At 42.7% G+C, this 18279-nt stretch overlaps 1 protein-coding gene across 1 annotated transcript in view; it reads left to right on the forward strand.

Annotated features, from left to right (window-relative positions):
- snd1 (staphylococcal nuclease and tudor domain containing 1) overlaps positions 1-18279 on the forward strand; it is a 913627-nt gene that overhangs the window by 810034 nt on the left and 85314 nt on the right. The window contains exons 19-20 of the mRNA XM_078553113.1: positions 4073-4196; positions 17300-17369. Coding sequence (XP_078409239.1) covers positions 4073-4196; positions 17300-17369 — 194 coding nt within the window. The remainder of the gene's footprint in view (positions 1-4072; positions 4197-17299; positions 17370-18279) is intronic.

Consider the following 18279-nt stretch of genomic DNA (forward strand, 5'->3'; position numbering starts at 1 on the left):
TAAGTAACATCCATTGACATTTCCCTGTCTACTACTTTAGTCAACTCTTCAAAAAATTCGATCAGGTTCGTCAAGCATGACCTACCCTCTATAAATCCACACAGATGCCCTCTAATCTGCTGAAAATTTTCAAGTTGTTCACTCTATCCTTAATTATAGACTTAAGTAATTTCCTCACAGAGGAAGGCGGGTTAATGTTTCAGTACAGAGCTTTAGGCTGGACAGAACTGTAACAGTTGTGCTACAATACAGATCTTTCAAAACTAGGAGAAAGAATTTGATTGCAATGATCTCAGAAGATGCTTTTTACAACAAGACGTATGTTATAGCACTTTTGCTCTGCAAGATCAATAGCGGAATTTCTTCCCTGCAGCACCTGTATTCATCAAAGATTGTCAGTACGAAGATACCTACCTGTGTTACAGCTGTGAATTTTGCTTATTTTGTAGCAGGAATGTTTGAGTTTTTTTATATATTTTCACTGTGGCCTCAGGGGCTATAGAAAAGTGCAAATCCCTGCTTCCATTATTTCCCTTATATCTCGATTGCTGATACTAACAGATCTTGGTGTTTTGATTTAAGATTTATCTGGAGGCAACGACTCTAAGAAAAGCTCCATACAGCGGTTCAGGCCCAGAATGTCCAAACAGCACAAACCAGTGAATATGAATTTGAAATGCAAATAAGACCAAGTTGTCTAAATTTCATGGGCAGTATTATGGCAATTAAGACACCTCACTTTAGGGGCAAGCAAGTTTTCTAACATGCAGCAATATCATCATCCATACTGCACTGACAGTTTTAGTATACAAACCCTAATATTATTACTTATCAGCCATAACTCAGTGGGTAGCTCTCTTGCCCCTGAATTAGAAGGTTATGGGTTCAAGTCCCACTCTAAAGCCTTGAGTGCCTGGAGGAGCCTTCACCCTTCGCAATCTTAAAAGTCTGCACATTACCTAAGTCCTAATACAGGAAAGAGAATAGACCCTGTAGTGTGAAGGGAGATGAGTGAACGTGTGCGTGCGTGCGTCAGAGCCCCATTAACACCTCATTATAAAGGCATTATAGGGTGCATTGAATAGAACAGTCTGGATGTATGCATCCCCATAGTGCTGTAGGCAGCTGTCACCGAGTCAGCAATTGTCATTGTAGAGGAGGACTGCTAACCAGGCAAGGCTTCCCTTTCTGCATATGACATGTTTTTCCTTTAATGGAACAACAGGAATAAAATTGGAAAAGCTATCTTCAAGGCTCTGCAGGGAATAAAAGTGTATAGCTTTCAGGCTATTTTGTGACACTGGCACTGGGCTGATGAGAAGGAGTTGGTGCTTTAAGGCATTGTTTTCCCCTCCCGTCGGAAAAGCCTGTTGTGTGATTTGCCACCAGCCCTATGACCTGAACCTCCAGCATGGGATAGTCTGGCAATGATTGATTTTTTTCCCTGTCCTCCTAGCAGACTTGTTCTAGGCTGAATCTAGATCCTGGTTTCAAATGAACAATACAGACATTTTCAAGAGTCAAAAGAACACCAGAAGTCTTTTTACTAAAATAAAGGTCCATTTTGTTCACCACTTTCTAATTGTCTCATGATGTGCAGACAGATATTACTGGAGTTTTTAAGGTTTTTGAATTAATTTTTATTATAGGCAAAATGAATCGTCAATCCCAAACCATGATAACATAAGAAATAGGAGCTGGAGTAAACCATAGGGCCCCTCAAGCTTGCTCTGCCATCCAATATGACCAAGGCTAATCTTTGCCTCAGCTCCACTTTCCCACCCACTCCCCTTGAAACCCTGAAGGATCAAAAAGCTGTCCATTTCAGCCTTAAATATACTCAACAGTGGAGGATTCACAACCTCCTGGGGTAGAAAATTCCAAAGATTCACAATGATCTGAGTGAAGAAATTTTTCCTAATCATAGTCCTAAATAATTGACCTCTTATCCTCAGGCTGTGCCTCTGTGTTAGGTTCACCAGCCAGAGGAAACAGCCTCTGTGTCTGCTCTGTCAACCCCCTTCAGAATCCTGTATGGTTCAGTGAGATCACCTCTCATTCTCCAAAACTCCAGAGAGCATAGACCCATTTTACTCAGCTTCGCATCAGAGAAAAACCCTCTTGCCCCAGGAACCAATTTAGTGAACCTTTCCTGTACAACCTCCCACATCAGCATATCCTTCCTTATAAATGACACTCAGTAATCCAGGTGTAGTCTCACCAAAGCTGTTATATAGGAAATAATGCACCTAAACAGGCCATTCAGCCCAGCCAGTTCAAACTTACATCTATGCTCCACTTGAACTTCCTCCCATCTTCCCTCATTTAAATCTATCATTGCATATGAGTGTTTAAACACAGCCTGGGTTTTAAATTTGTACCCCAGCTATAGAGGAAAAGTGACTCTTGGCTTATAGTGAAAGTATTTGGCGCTTTTTTTGGTTTTGTTGGATATATTCTTGGCCGTTGGAGTAAAGCAGATGAGTTTGGAACTTAGAGAAAACTGCCACTGATCAATAGGAAATGTTCTGCCAGCATCTTCATTCTCAATTCCAACTTTGGTTAATAAAATTGTCTTTGTATTAAAAAAATTCTAAGCTCAGAACGAATTAATTTAATTCATAAATCACAAGCATTGTGATTTGCCTGATGAGTAAGGGCATTTTGTGCTATCAAGCCATGCGAACCGTTGGGTCTCACATTCAATGATTGATTTATTTTGAGTTAGCTGATCTCAGCTGTGGCAGCAGTTGGCACCTCACAGTTAGTCTCAGCACCCTTAGACAAGGGAAGAGGAAAATCAGACCAGTATATCTGACTGGGAAGAGGGCATCAAAGCCCAGCCTGATCCTGTCCAGGATGACGGAGGTAACAATTATGTTGCAACAAAAGTGAAGGAACTTCAATATGGTTCCAAGTCAGGGTGGTGTGTGACTTGGAGGGGAACTTGCAGTGGCTGCGCTCCCATGCGTCTGCTGCCCTTGTCCTTCTTGGTGGTAGAGGTCATGGCTTTGGAAGGTGCTGTCAACAAAGCCTTGCTGTGTTGCTGCAGTTCATCTTGTAGATGGTACACACAGCTGCCACTGTGCATTGGTGGAGGAAGTGAATGTTGAAGATGGAGGATGGGGTGCCAATCAAGTGGTCTGTTTTGTGCTATATGGTGTTGAGCTTCTTGAGTGTTGTAGAGCTGCAACTCGGCAAGTGGAGAGTATTCCATCACACTCTTGACTTGTGCCTTGAAGATAGCGGACAGGCTTTGGGGAGTCAAGAGGCGAGTTACTCTCCGCAGAATTCCCAGCTTCTGACCTGCTCTTGTAGCTACAGTATCTATATAGCTAGTCCAGTTCAGTTTCTGGTCAATGGTAACCCCTAGGATGTTGGTAGTGGCGGATTTAGCAATGGTAATGCCATTGAATGTCAAGGGCGATGGTTGGATTCTCTCTTTTGCCAGGCAATAACCATCTCCAACTTGTGTGGCACAAATTTTACTTGTCACTTATCAGCCCAAGCCAAACTGAACCATTAAAACAGGAGGAGGCCATTCAGTCCCTCAAGCCTGTTCTACCGTTCTGCCGAAATGTATCTAAACTTATACTGCCTGCCTCTTTACCCTTCATTTCAAGTTGAAGCCGTAGCTTTCTGATTCCAGACTCATCCCTCTCTTCCTCAATCATGTTTTCAGCTATTTTGCAGTTGTACACATTTATTTTGAAGTTAAATTAAAAATACCACAGTGCAAAATGCTCTGGATTGTGGATGTTATTTATTTTCTTGTGCTGATTTTGATTTCAAAATAAATAAATGTATAATGTTTCCAATTTCCAAACAAAAAATGGTTGAAATGCAATTTTCAAAGCAAGATATTTTTACTAATTCCGTTTGTATGATGTTGGCAACAGGGTTGTTCCTTAACACTTCCTCAGTGTGATTCACATTTCATTCATTGAGCATTCCTCACTATTACTTATTGTGTGGAACTCTCGTTGTGCTGTAAAATTGTGGCAAGGTGTTAATTAAGGTGCCAGTGTGAAAATCTAAATCTAATTATCCTTTGTCCTGTTCTTGCTTGCAGGCACTCAGCTGGAGAAATTGATGGAGAGTATGAGGAGTGAGATAGCAGCTCATCCACCTATGGAGGGCTCCTACACACCCCGACGCGGAGATTACTGTATCGCCAAGTTCATCGATGGAGAATGGTAAATAGCAAATTGCACCAAGGTCTCTTTGTTCTTGAGCAAAAACGGACAATTTCTTCTGCCAGGCGGAGCAAGATAGAATAGATTCATCATCAATCCCTTCAATGTGAGCTGTGGAAAAAGTTATTTAAATGAAGTCAGTGAAACCCTGTTTGGTGGCTTAGAGCTACTACTGTACTGCAGCCCATGAGTCTGGGGGCGCATTAGCTAACTACACTGCTTTCCTGCAGTTGCCTTTGTGCAGCAAGACTCTGTGGGAACCTGCATGTATACAGAGTGAAATATGACGCTTTGGCCAGCATCTGTGTCCAGTTTGGTAGTGCAATGACCCTTATTCAGAGACAATAATAACGACTCGTGTTTATTGTAGTGCCTTTAATGTATATATCCCGAGCACATCACAGGAGCTTTATCAAACAAATCTGACACCAAGGCTTGAATGTTACATTTGGCGTGCAGGCGCACGCCCGACACGCCGGAACGTAATACGCCGAGCAATTAACGTTGGGCGTGCATCCCGATGTCATTGCAAACTCACGCGATATTTCATTCGGTGGGCGCGCGCTGGAGTTGGCTGCGCACCCAGTAATAATTGAAAGGCATATTAAGGCCATTAACAAGGTAATTAAGTTGAATTTACGCTGCACGTCCAGCCAATTGGTGGGTAGGCGAAAAGGCCAAGCGGCCTTTTACGTTTTTTAGGAAACCTCATCCACAAGCGGGATGAGATTTCCTAAAGTTAACACTAATTAAATAAAACCCTTATTTTGAAAATAAAATCATGTCCCATCTCATGTGATACATTTACGTGAGGGGACATGTTTCATTAAATTTTTAATGCCTTTATTTTTTTAAAAAGTACTTCAGTCTCCCTGAGGCAGCTCCTTGCCTCAGGGAGATTGAAGCGCTCTTTCGCGCGCATGCACGAACTATGCGCCAGACCTGACTCTTCCTCCTCCCACCACCAGCACAGGTAGCGCTCAGCGCTACCGCTCACGATCCACGCATGAAATCGCGGTGCGGAGCCAATCGCGCGCGGCAGTCGGCCCCCCGACTGCCCCTGCCCGCTCCCCCCAGGCCCACCCAACGAATGTAAAATTTTGGCCCAAGTCACATAAGGAGATATTAGGACAGTTGATGTAGGTCTTGAAGAGCATGTTAAACTCCTTGCTGAACATGCATGGCGAAACTTGATTGATGCTAACATAAGTGTCATCCTTGGCTTAATGATAGCAGTCCACTTGAATCAGAAGGTTCTGAGTACAAGCTCTACTCAAGCCTTGAGCATGTGACCTCAGACAACCTAGTGCAATACTCTAGGATTGTTGGAGGTGCTGCCTTTCAGGTGAGATGTTAAATGTTACATCTGCCTTTACAGGCGCATATAAAGCACCTAAGGACCAATTGAAGAAGAACAAGTGAGTTGTCCCCTTGTATACCATTTATAATACCTAATACCATTTTTCTCTCAATTATCTTTCATTTATCTTTCATTTATCTCATTGTTGTTTGTGAGGTCCACTGTGTACTACACTGTGGTTACACTGCAATGGCAACTACCCTTCAAAAGCAGCAATATTTGTGTCTGGGTAGTTTCTATAGAACAAATGTTGGTTTCATATGCTAATGTCTGTTGGGTGCAGAGCCATTAGTGTAATCCCTGATTAATTGCCTGGGCAAGTGTTAATTTCCTGCAATTCCTGCAAAACGTCCCTGGAACAGATCAGTGGCTTCATTGAATCATTCCATTCAATTGGAAGTATGGATATTTTACATGTTTGGTAGCTGTATTTGTATGTCAAGAACTGGAATTCTGTTCTGAAGAACAGGATTTCAGCCCTTTCCCTCCATCATTTTCACATGGTCCATCTCTGACACTTCCCTTCCCTTCCTTGACCTCTCTGTCTCAATTTTTGGTGATAGACTGTCCACCAATATCCATTACAAGCCTACCAACTCCCATAGCTACCTCGATTACAGCTCTTCACACCCCGCTACCTGTAAGGACTCCATCCCATTCTCTCAGTTCCTTCGCCTCCCTCGCATCTTTTCTGATGATGCCACTTTCAAAAACAGTTCCTCTGACATGTCCTCCTTCTTCCTTAACCGAGGTTTTCCACCCACGGTGGTTGACAGGGCCCTCAACCGTGTCCGGCCCATCTCCCGCGCATCCGCCCTCACACCACCTTCTCCCTCCCAGAAACATGATAGGGTCCCCCTTGTCCTCACTTATCACCCCACCAGCCTCCGCATTCAAAGGATCATCCTCCGCCATTTCCGCCAACTCCAGCATGATGCCACCACCAAACACATCTTCCCTTCACCCCCCCTGGCGGCATTCCGCAGGGATTGTTCCCTCTGGGACACCCTGGTCCACTCCTCCATCACCCCCTACACCTTAACCCCCTCCCATGGCACCTTCCCATGCAACCACAGAAGGTGCAACACCTTCCCCTTTACTTCCCCTCTCCTCACCATCCAAGGGCCCAAACACTCCTTTCAAGTGAAGCAGCATTTCACTTGCACTTCCCTCAGCTTAGTCTACTGCATTCGTTGCTCCCAATGCGGTTTCCTCTACATTGGAGAGACCAAACGCAGACTGGGTGACCGCTTTGCAGAACACCTTCGGTCTGTCTGCAAGCATTACCCAGACCTCCCTGTCGCTTGCCATTTCAACACTCCACCCTGCTCTCATGCCCACATGTCCATCCTTGGCTTGCTGCATTGTTCCAGTGAAGCTCAACACAAACTGGAGGAACAGCACCTCATCTTCTGACTAGACACTTTACAGCCTTCCGGACTGAATATTGAGTTCAACAATTTTAGATCATGAACTCTCTTCTCCATCCCCACCCCCTTTCCAATTTTCCCCCTTCCTTTTTGTTTTTTCTAATAATTTATATAGATTTTTCTTTTCCCACCTACTTCCATTATTTTTAAGTGTATTTCCATCCATTGTTTTATCTCTACCTTTTAGCCTATTTCGATCCCTTCCCCCCACCCCACCCCCACTAGGGCTATCTGTACCTTGCTCGTCCTGCTTTCTACCCTTAATTAGCACATTCCTTTAGATAATCACCACCTTCAACACCTCTTTGCCCTTTTGTCTGTGACATCTTTTGGTTATCTCCACCTATCACTGGCCCTCCATCCACTCTTCTTGTCCCACCCCCCTTAAACCAACTTATATTTCACCCCTTTTCTATTTTTACTTAGTTCTGTTGAAGGGTCATTCAGACTCAAAACGTTAACTGTGCTCCTCTCCACAGATGCTGCCAGACCTGCTGAGTTTTTCCAGGTATTTTTGTTTTTTGTTTAGGATTTCAGCCCTTGTTGGTGCTTACAACTTTCAGGGAGAAGTGAGTGCAGAGTACCTGCAGGAAACTGTCATTTCCTGATAACAGAATGCGCTTAAGGACCTTGGATGGCTGTCACTGAGGCTAGTTTGTTAGATAAGTCATGACATGACATCAAATTTAAGTGGATTCTTTGATTCTTGTACTACAGTCAAATCTTGAAGATATAATGCTTGTGATCTGAATGTTTTAAGAACATTGTTACTGGAACATTTTACATTCAATGGGTAGCGGTTTGTTTAGTGAAAAATACATAAACTTTTGTGTTTATTGCTCAGTGAAAATCCATTTTATTTTATATCGGTGAATAGATGTTGTGATCACCAGTTATGTCTTTAAGCATAAATTTATTTTGCCATCAGTTGTTTTTTCCCTTCTTTCCAGAAGATATCAATTCTTTACGGTGTGCAATTTCACCAGCAGCACCACCACATCTTACCCAAGTAGCCAGTGTTACAGTATAAGTTGAGACAGACTATTGAAAAACTACTTGACCATGCTCACTTGAACCAGATATCAGGAAAATGTTCTTTACTCAGGGATCAAAATTGAGAATGATCTACCACAGATGGTAACAGAAGCAAAAAGACTGGGTCATTCAAACTACAATTAAGGGCTATGATGGAAGGGTTACTGTAATGGAGGGATGAGATTTAATGGGTAGAATAACCGTTTCTCAGGTTGTGTCGTCTGAGACTGATCCAGTTATTGCCCTACAATAGCACACTGGTTAGAGGTCAGTAAACCTTTTTATACACCTCCCTAGCCCAGGTTGATTTTAGCACTATTGCTTTCTGAATGGGAATGCAATTTTTTTAGACTTTCCTACTGCCAACAAGGATCTGAAGTGAGCTTTGAGGAATTAGGCTTGACTCCCCTTCCTTATATAGCAGCAGCTGATGTTTATTTAGCTCTACCACCTGACACTTGGTGGCTCAGTGCTAGTTTTCCCTAACCCCTGTCTGAGAAAAACCATTTAAAAAATTTTTGCATTAAAAGCACTTTATGAATGTAAGTTGTTAGTTTTGAAATTTTTGCCCCTTCTTGCCCTGAAGGCGGTGATGTGGTCTATCGCATGGCTGTTTCATTGCATGGCCACTGTTGCTGTCCCATATCTCATCCAAATACACATGCTTAAACTTTTCATTCATGGGAACTTTCACATCCGAGCCAATGCTTTCCTCACTTAGCATTAACACACGTGGACTTTTGAGCAGACATCACTGGGCACTAAGTGGGAGTGGGAATCCTGGCTGAATTTAGCTTTAACTAGCTAGGAGCTAAAATTGCCCACCACCTTCCCATTCCACTCACGCCTTCACCAATGTCCCCTTGGATACTGCTGGGAGAGCACTAAGCACTGCCCCTTACCACAATTCCATCCAGAATGAATGTTCAGTCACAAACATGAGCTTTTGCATCTGTGAACTTTTTGTGGATGATTGTATGTACCTCCTGGCTTTGACTGAAAGTAGGTTTACTAACGGTGACACTGTACTCCTTTCCAGTATTTGCCCCACCCCGACCATCATGGTGGTGGCATGGCACTTTACCAGACAATCTCACCTTGGCCTCTTTTCCACTAACTGCCCTCCGCCCACCACCCCTCCCATTTATTCCTCTAATGATTTGTCCCCCTACAAGCATCTCATCTTGTTTCAACACTCTTGCTTTTCCTTTAAAATCCTACTTGTTGACCACCACCCTTCCCCAGTTTCTTTTCTTCCATCCCTCAGTCATTGCACTGAGTGACTCCTTATCCTTGATGATTTCAGTCTCCCCTTGCACACTCTCCTCTGAATTCACTGTCCTCCCTAACTTTCTCCACCCATACAGTGCCTGACACGCAAATGCTTCTACCATACTCTTTACCTAGCCATCCTCCATGCCCTCTGTACACTCTTGACCTTGGTCAAAGGCAAGGCCATTTCATCCAAAACTGTACTGTACCATTCAACCATCATGCCTATCCTTGCTTATTTACATTGACTCCTGGTCCCATAAAACCTCTAATTTAAAATTCTCGCCCTCGTATTTAAATCTCTTCATGACCTCCCTCCCCCCTAACTCTCTAAACCTAGCCCTAAACCTTCTGCCCCCAACCCTTGTACTCTTCGTTGCCCTAACTCATAGTGGGGTAGGGGCAGCCATCTAGCCCAGTGCTGTCAATGTCAATTTCTTTGCCTAATCCCCTCCTCGTTATTCTCTTTAAAACCAACTCTTTGACTATGTTTTTGGTTGCCTTCATAGTAAAACTCTTTGTTTTGTTTTCAATCCATTTATGTCTGATTAAAACTCTGTGAAGCACCATAGGGCAGTGGCCCACACAAAAGATGTTATGGAAGTCACCCCTACAACACCATCACTGCCATTTATTTCCTTTTTCACAATAAATGTGGTTGAAAAAGGCCTTTTGGACCACTTTGGTTGATCCATTCGGAAGGATGCTGCATTGCAATATTCATATATATCTTAAATAATTCTAAGGTTTCACCCCTGCTCCTGGATAGCTGGGACAAGAACTCTAGGCAACTTCAGGCGGACACAGACAAATTGGTAGACTGGGCAAATGAAATTTAATAGAGATATGCAAGGAGATATATTTTTTGACAATGAGTAAAAAGGATATATAAATTCTATGTGGTACAACTGAAAAGGAGTAGAAGATCAGAGAGACTTGGGTGTTCAGATAAATCTTTGTCAACTAGAGTTGTGCAGCAAAAGCCTATGTACGTTTAAGATATGCAATGCTGTATTGGGGGAGGGGGCAGCAGGGTGTGGGTAGGGTGGTATGATTGTAGAGTGCCCCTGGATGAATTAATTTATAATTGTCCTCCTCATCTGTGAAGTAATAGTTCTTTCACAGAGCCAGCACAAGTCCAGTGGGCTAAATGGCCTCTTCCTTTGCTGAAAAAACTTCCACCCAGAAGTCCATTCCTTGTCTTGACCTTGTGTGAAGAACAACATGTTGAAATAAATGTGCTTTGACTGGCAGATATCCCAAAGGTGATATTTTTCTGGTCCAAGGGTCTGACACAGATGAAAACACATCATTGTGCTCAAGCAGATGAGTTGAAGAATAGTGGAGGCATTTTACATAGATAAACATATGGTAATGCTGGTTAAATTCTCAGCAAGAATGGAAGATGGATGTGATGAATGAGGTGGAAAGATGTAAAATGAAGTGATTTGTATGTGATCTCAGGCGTTAATTGTCAATGTAGGACAAATGCCCACAACATTATGATCAAGTGCTAGGGTGTATCTTGAGGGCCTTTGACTATTTTTGAAAAAAATCACCTTATTTTAATTCTCTATTAGTATACCACATTTAGAATATTGCTTTCATTAGGTCATTGGGTGCGATGCATTGGAAAGGATTGATCCCAGAATCAAAGCACTTTAGATTGACCAATAGAATTGAACTTCTTTTCATTAAAAAATTGAGGTGGGACATGATGAATGTCTTTAAAAGCTTAAGAAAATGGCATGCCCCTAGCTTAATGTAAAACGAAACTGTAGGACTAGAGATCATGACTTCAAATCTTGAATGGTTCAAGCAAGTTCTTTCTAAAACCACACCTGTGTGGAAGAATCTCCCATCAAGAGGAGTTAATAGATTACTAATTTACAAAGGAACTAGATGATATTTGTGCCACACCTGCCCCTTTACTTCCCCCCTCCTCACCGTCCAAGGGTCCGAACACTCCTTTTAAGTGAAACAGCGCTTCACTTGCACTTCCCTCAATTTAGTCTGCTGCATTTGCTGCCCCCAATGAGGTCTCCTCTACATTGGAGAGACCAAATGCAGACTGGGTGACCACTTTGCAGAACACCTTCGGTCTGTCTGCAAGCATGACCCAGACCTTCCTGTCGCTTGCCAGTTCAACACCCCATCCAGCTCTCATGCCCACGTGTCTGTCCTTGGCCTGCTGTAATGTTCCAGTGAAGCTTAACGCAAACTGGAGGAACAGCACCTCATCTTCCAATTAGGCACTGTACAGCCTTTCGGACTTAACGTTGAGTTCAACAATTTCAGACCATGAACTCTCTCCTCCATCCCCACCCCGCCTTTTTCATCCCCCTTTTTTCCATATTCATTTTTTTTTATTAATTTTTCCCCCCACTTATTTTAATTATTATTATTTCTCTCTCCTTTGCCTCCACCTATTGCTGGCCTTCTATCCAGCTTCACCGGTTCCACCCCCCTTAATCAGTATATATTTCACCACATCTCTACCTCCCTTTAGAGTCATACAGACTCGAAACGTTATCTCTCTCTCCACAGATGCTGTTAGACCTGCTGAGTTTTTCCAGCATTTTTTGTTTCCGTCCTAGATGATATTTGTATTTGGTTATGAATGAGCGTCAGTACAGACTGATAATGGGACTTTCTGATTGCAATCCTATTGAAACAATGAGAACATTTTCTATGGAATGCATCAGTCAGGGTTGACTATTAATTACAATATTTATCCTGGAGCTTTTCTTCCAAATTTCAAGCTTTCTCCTGAAAGTTTTTGGCTATACTTATTCATCTTCCTTGGGAGATTAATTAGAAAAGTCTACTGACTGATGGAATGAATGTTCTTTCCTCATTCTATACATTTTTACCTGCAGGGCCGACCTTTTTTGACTATACCCACTATTTTTGCCTGCATGGTGCCCAAAGTATTGTTGCTTGTGCCACTGTAGCTCAGATCTTCTAATATACTAACTAATCAAGAGAAGTTAATTCAGCATCATTATGGAAGAGATGTGAATGGACAAAGTTGAGGCAAAGCTTAATCAACACAGTTATTGATTTATCATAGAATGATGCAGCACAGGAAGAGGCCAATCAGCCCACTGTGTCGGCTCTTTGAAAGAGCTATTAATTTAGTCTCATTCCCCAGCTTTTATCCCCTTTACCCCTTTTTTTCCCCCTCAAGTATTTATCCAATTCCCTTTTGAAAATTGCTATTAAATCTACTTCCACCACCCTTTCAGGTTCCAGATCACAACTCATTGTGTAAAACAAATAAACTTTGTCTTGTTAATGCTGCATATAACTTTCCACTTTTAAGCCTGCTGTCCAATTCTATCTATACCCTGTTGTCGTGATTCAATTACTGTTTACCTTCCGGATAAATGATTGATCACTTCCTGATTTACTGTGCAATCGATTGTGCACTCTACAACTTGATGTCCTGTGCTAGAAGTCCTGCACCTGCACACAGTTCTCTTAATATAATAGAAAGATGTGCCTTTATAGGGCTTCTCAGAACCTCAAAGCCTCAAAGAGCTTTACTGTCAATTATATACTTTTGAAGTATAGTCACTACTGTGGTGTAGGAAACGGTGCAGCTAATTTGTACATAGCAAACTTGCAGCAATATGATAATGACCAGATAATCTCTTTTCGCGATGTTGGTTGAGAGGTAAATGAGGGGAAAACTCCTCTGCTCTTTTTGAAAATAGCACTGTGGAGTCTTTTATTCCAGCTAAAAGGGCAGATGGGGACTCAGTTTAATGCCTCACCTTTGACTACATCCCAAGCATTTGGGTTAAGCTAGTGGCTATGCTTCCTTAAAAAGCTTTTAGTTCATTTATTGCTAGTGATTCAGTGTTTTATACTCTCCCTGAGGAATATTCAGTTCAACAGCTTTCAAGCTGTTGACTTTGTGTTGGATTCCCAGGAGGTTGCCTCACTTCTGGATCACAGTCTGAAGGGATTACAAACTTGGCTGACTCACTCAAGTTAATGGCCAAATAACAAGTTCAAAGGATGCTCATTCACAATTGCAATTACAATAGGAATATTGGCGTGGAGTGATCAGGATCTGGGTTTGAACCTCTGCCCTTATGGATACATTCATTTTGGCTGTTGCCCATTCAGTTGCAACTGACTGCAGGCACTGACCAAGGCAAGGAGGACAGGCATCTGAAAGTGAATAACTCTGATATAGGGAGCAGATCTTCCATGGCTGGTTATGGTGTGGAAAACTGGCACAATAGAAATGTTTTAAGCGGTAGGAACTCCACGGGGTTTCAAACTAACTAGGCCAAGAGGCAAAAGCAAAAAACTGCGGATGCTGGAAATCCAAAACAAAAACAAAAATAAAAATACCTGGAAAAACTCAGCAGGTAAGGCTTAATCATTTCCAGATCTTTTCCATTAAGGAGTGTAGGTGTATGGTTAGTTCACCCACAGTACACAAGGAAGAGATTGACTGCAAACATAACTGAACTCAGGAGGCTGTTGGAGTTCAAATGTTTCTCTCTGCTTCAAGTTTCACCTCTGCAAAATTCTTATCAAATGTTGGATAATAACCTTTTGTAAAGAACGAAGCAATGATATTTGTTTTGGATAAATTATTGACTGAAAGCAATTGTTAGAATCGTCTTTTCACCTACAGCCAGATCCCAAAAACAACACTAGATTTTAACAAATGTTGATTTACACAACTTCTCTGTGATTCTGGATTACTCAGGGGACCTAGCATAATCCTGTAACACATTGCCACTGAGGAAGCAGTGCATGTATGGGTTTGTAAGTGTGCCTAGTTCTCATCCTTCCCTTAGGATCTGTAGAGATCAAACCCATTTCCCTGTACTGAAGCAACCTGGCCCTTTCCTTTCTTGAATGTATCGAATGATTTTGCGTTTATTCTACCAGTTGGATTACTTGGATAGTTCAGCCTATCAGTTAATAAAGAATAAATGCAACTTCTGATTGTGCTGAATCAGAGGGATCTCCCCCACATATCACACCCCTCAATTACTGAAAAGCATGTAGATGGCTAGTGCAGAATGAAACTTAAATGTGATGCTCCCCGTAGTCGAACAATTGGAGGCGGACTAAAATGAATGACTACTTTGCCAAAACCCCGGAGGACTGGTGATGCTGTGAAACCACCTTACCAAGTTTCACCAAGCACCTGAAGCAAAGGGGAAAAATGCAATCTCTTTTTTTTATTTTGCAATTTTGCGTCTTAAGCACATGCAACTGGGAGATTTGAGGGTTTACAACAGAGCAGATCTTTTGATTCTACTTTGATTTGGTGAAACCACAAGCAAAAAAGCCATTTCTTGGTGTTTTCGGACTCGGTACAATTATTGGTTCCAGGAAATCTAATACTGCCACTGCTTTTACCAGTTTATGACCACTACTCAGTAAGTGAAAATGAACCGAAAAGCCTGTTTGACTTAGCGGTCGCACTCTTTCTCTGAATCAGAAGTTTGTAGGTTCAAGCCCCACTCGGGGAGCTTGAGCACATAACATTGCCTGACACTTCAGTGTGTTAGGATAGGAGATAGTTGATAGTCAACAAGTCATTGTTAGTTATTAGAGGTTAATTGGTTAAGCACACCACTGCATAATTTGATCTTTTTTGAGCATGAACAAAGAGTATAAAAGGGAAACAGGTGATGATCTGGGTTGGAGTTTTATGTAAGTTGTAATAAAGCGCTGTCTGGAAGAAGTTAAGATTTGGTTTCTTCCTTACCAATTAGCTATTGGAATTTATCACAATGGGAGTACTGGGATGCAATATCAAAGTATAGCAGTCTGCCTATCAGTTGACAAATGATCTCATGGTACAGCTCAAAGAAGAGCACAGGAGATTTCCTGGTGTCCTGGCTACATTTATCCTTAAGCAGCATTACCAAAATACATCAATGGGGCATTTATCTTGTAGTTTCATAGAGTGCTATTTAATGGAGGTGGCAGGTATTGCACCAGCTGGCTAGAGAGCAGGCCACATTGTCACCTTTGAGGAAGGCTCGCCGAATTAAGTGCCGGTCAGGCACTTAACTGGGCAGTGGTGAACCTTTCCCAAAATCGAGGAAACCCAGATCAGAAGTCCCACCCATGGCCAGCCAGAGGGCGGCAGCTCTCTATTGATTCGCAGTGTCACCAGGGAGTCTCTACATCCACCCGAAGGCCAGGATTGCCATGGACCCAGGCACAAGTGAGTGATGATGGGAGGAGGGTTGTGGGGTGGTGTGGGGGTGGTTGGCCACAAGGGCAGCGGGGTGGCTGTTGGCAGTCCCCCCACCTTCCCAATGCTTTATCCCTCAATCGGGCAATGAGTGCCTTTGAATGAGGGATCCCACTTCCTCGGGCCCACAAGCAGCCCCGACAGGGTTTGCTTTTCAGACTTCTCGCATGGCGAGTTCACCACCTGCCCCTGGATGAATACTAGTGGTGGAAAGATATGAAGCCTTTAAGTGGGCATTTATTGGCGGTGGGACAAGAAGTGCATCCACGAGCTTTCCCACCATGGACTTAATCAGAGCAGTGGTGGAAAGTTGGCGGGGTTCTCTCCTGCCCTCCTCCCACCATCCGACTCACCGCAGAGGAGGGCATTAAATTCCCCCATAGAGTTATTACGATACAGAAGGAGACTATTCGGTCCATTGTGCCCATTCCAGCTCTTTGTAGATTGTGGGACTTTGTGCAATAATAGTCTGCTACCTTTGCCAACAAAGTAGAAACCTCATCCATGTCTTTGTTAGCACCAAACTCAACTATTCCAGTGTACTCTTGCCAGCATCTGATGATGGTGGTGCTGTACCACATTTCTTACTGTGCCATATTGTGACTCTGCATTTTTAGTGAGAGGAGTGAATAAAAAAGGAAATGAGGCAGGAAAAAGAAGCATGCAGAAACACCGCCAGGACTGACATGGAGTTGAATGCACATCTTTCATTGTATTTACTGCTGCACTAAATTTCCCTGCAACTGACAGTTCTTTTACAGTCAACTACAGTTAAAAATATAAATAGCTTGGTTTTAACTTATTGCAGCAGCAGCAACGACTCATTTTCTCCTGGATCTTGGAAGCTGTGATCAGGTTCGCTGGCTTCACTTCTGCCCAATATTTAATGGAGAACTTTATGATACTGCTCAACCAACACTAGCTTCCTCCCTCACATCCACTCCCCTTCCGAACATATGATGTCTCTGATCCCACATCGCTCCCTCTTTTAACAAAGCTTTAACGTGTGCCTTTACTGCTTGCAAGCTTGATGTCTCCAATGCTCTTCTTGTCTCTTCCACATTCTAACTCGCTCAGAACACCGGGCCCCACATCTTGATCATGCCTTCAATCCCTGTCCTAGTACCCACCAATCTTTTCCAGTCACACATCAATATCTGGTATTTATATAACACCTTTAACAAGGTAAAAAGTCCCAAGGCACTTCAAGGGAGTGCTGATGATTGATATTTGACACAAAGTCGCATAAGGTGATATTAAGATAGATAACTAATAGCTTGGCCAAAGAGGTAGGATTTAAGTGCTGCCTTAAAGGGGGAAAGCAAGTAGAGATTGTCCCTGCACTTACTATGCATTCCTGTGATAGCAACTTACTCCTTGCTCCCTGATTTCCCATTGACGACCACTGTTCTAACTATGCCTCCATCCATTGATGTTTCCTCCTTCACCTTGCAGTCAGACAAATAAGCAGAACTTGAAGGTCTCTGAGACATCTCACTGCACATGTGTGCTGTAGAAATGTGACTTGTTGAGAATGGCAATATTGAGAGGCCAGGTTCATGCAAAAAAAGAGCTGCCAATAGAAGCATCTTTATCAAAGCCATTTAGCACCATTTTAAGAGCAGTCACTGTTGTATGTCCCTTACTTGTATTACTTGATTGGCACCTGAGCACAAAGGCCAGATCTCAGCACCAGGCTTTGCTGTAAACTGGTTCCAGTTTAACTTGTTGTATCACTAATCCCACTATTATGTTTTCAAAACAGGTACAGAGCTCGAGTGGAAAAGGTTGAGTCACCTGCCAAAGTCCATGTCTTCTACATTGATTACGGCAACGTAAGTATCTGCAAGCCTTTCGCAGCAACCTCGTAGTGCCTATGCCTTCTACTTTTGGTCTCCCCAATGTGGAAACACCTTCTCTCCTTCTACCCTAACAAAGCCTTCCATAATCTTAAAGACCTCTATCCACTGGTAAGAGTATGGGATGGTCAGTGTAAGGAAAGAAAACCCTTTAGGAATATTAGTTACATTGCAAAAGAAAAGAGAACAGAAAATCTGAAGTAGCCAACTCCTCAATCCTGCTGCTGTTACCAGCATTGTTTCCGCTGTCATGATAAAATCGGTTATTTGCAGCTAATGTGCCTCATATTTGATAATCTTGGTGCGCCTGCAAGGTTAATAAATGTTCTCCTCCTTGAATTTGAATTAAATGTTTATTCCTTTTGGTTGTGATTCTCATTCAACAGACATACTTATTAAAGATGTTCCTATTGATCGACTGTAGCCTCAACCCAGGCATACACAGTAATGTGTTAATCATCCCCCTCCAAAAGGAAGGGAACACATTGCACCATGCTGCTTTCATAGAAGAGTGATCAAACATTCCAGTTAGTGCACTTCACTGAGTTCAATGTATCTCGTCCCTGTAGATAAAAGCTAGCCATCTCTGGGAATGGCAAATCACACGAGGATGGGATCAGACTGGGCTATGATACTGACTGACACACTCGGTCTTGACTCACACAAGAAGAATCAGCATTTGAGCGCTGTAGCAGAGGCAGTTACTATCAATAGAATGTCCCCAGTTACTACAGATGAGGAAAGGAAAGGGACAATTATTTTTTAAACTCTTAAAACTTCTGACTCTTGTGGAATTGACAGGCAACCAGTTTAGGTGAATAAAAGAGACAACCAGACATTCTCAAAGATCTGTACAGATATTGATGATTGCCAATCCAGCGCCCAA

This window comes from Cetorhinus maximus, chromosome 12 (assembly GCF_964194155.1).
Source record: "Cetorhinus maximus chromosome 12, sCetMax3.hap1.1, whole genome shotgun sequence".
Classification (NCBI taxonomy): Eukaryota; Metazoa; Chordata; class Chondrichthyes; order Lamniformes; family Cetorhinidae; genus Cetorhinus; species Cetorhinus maximus.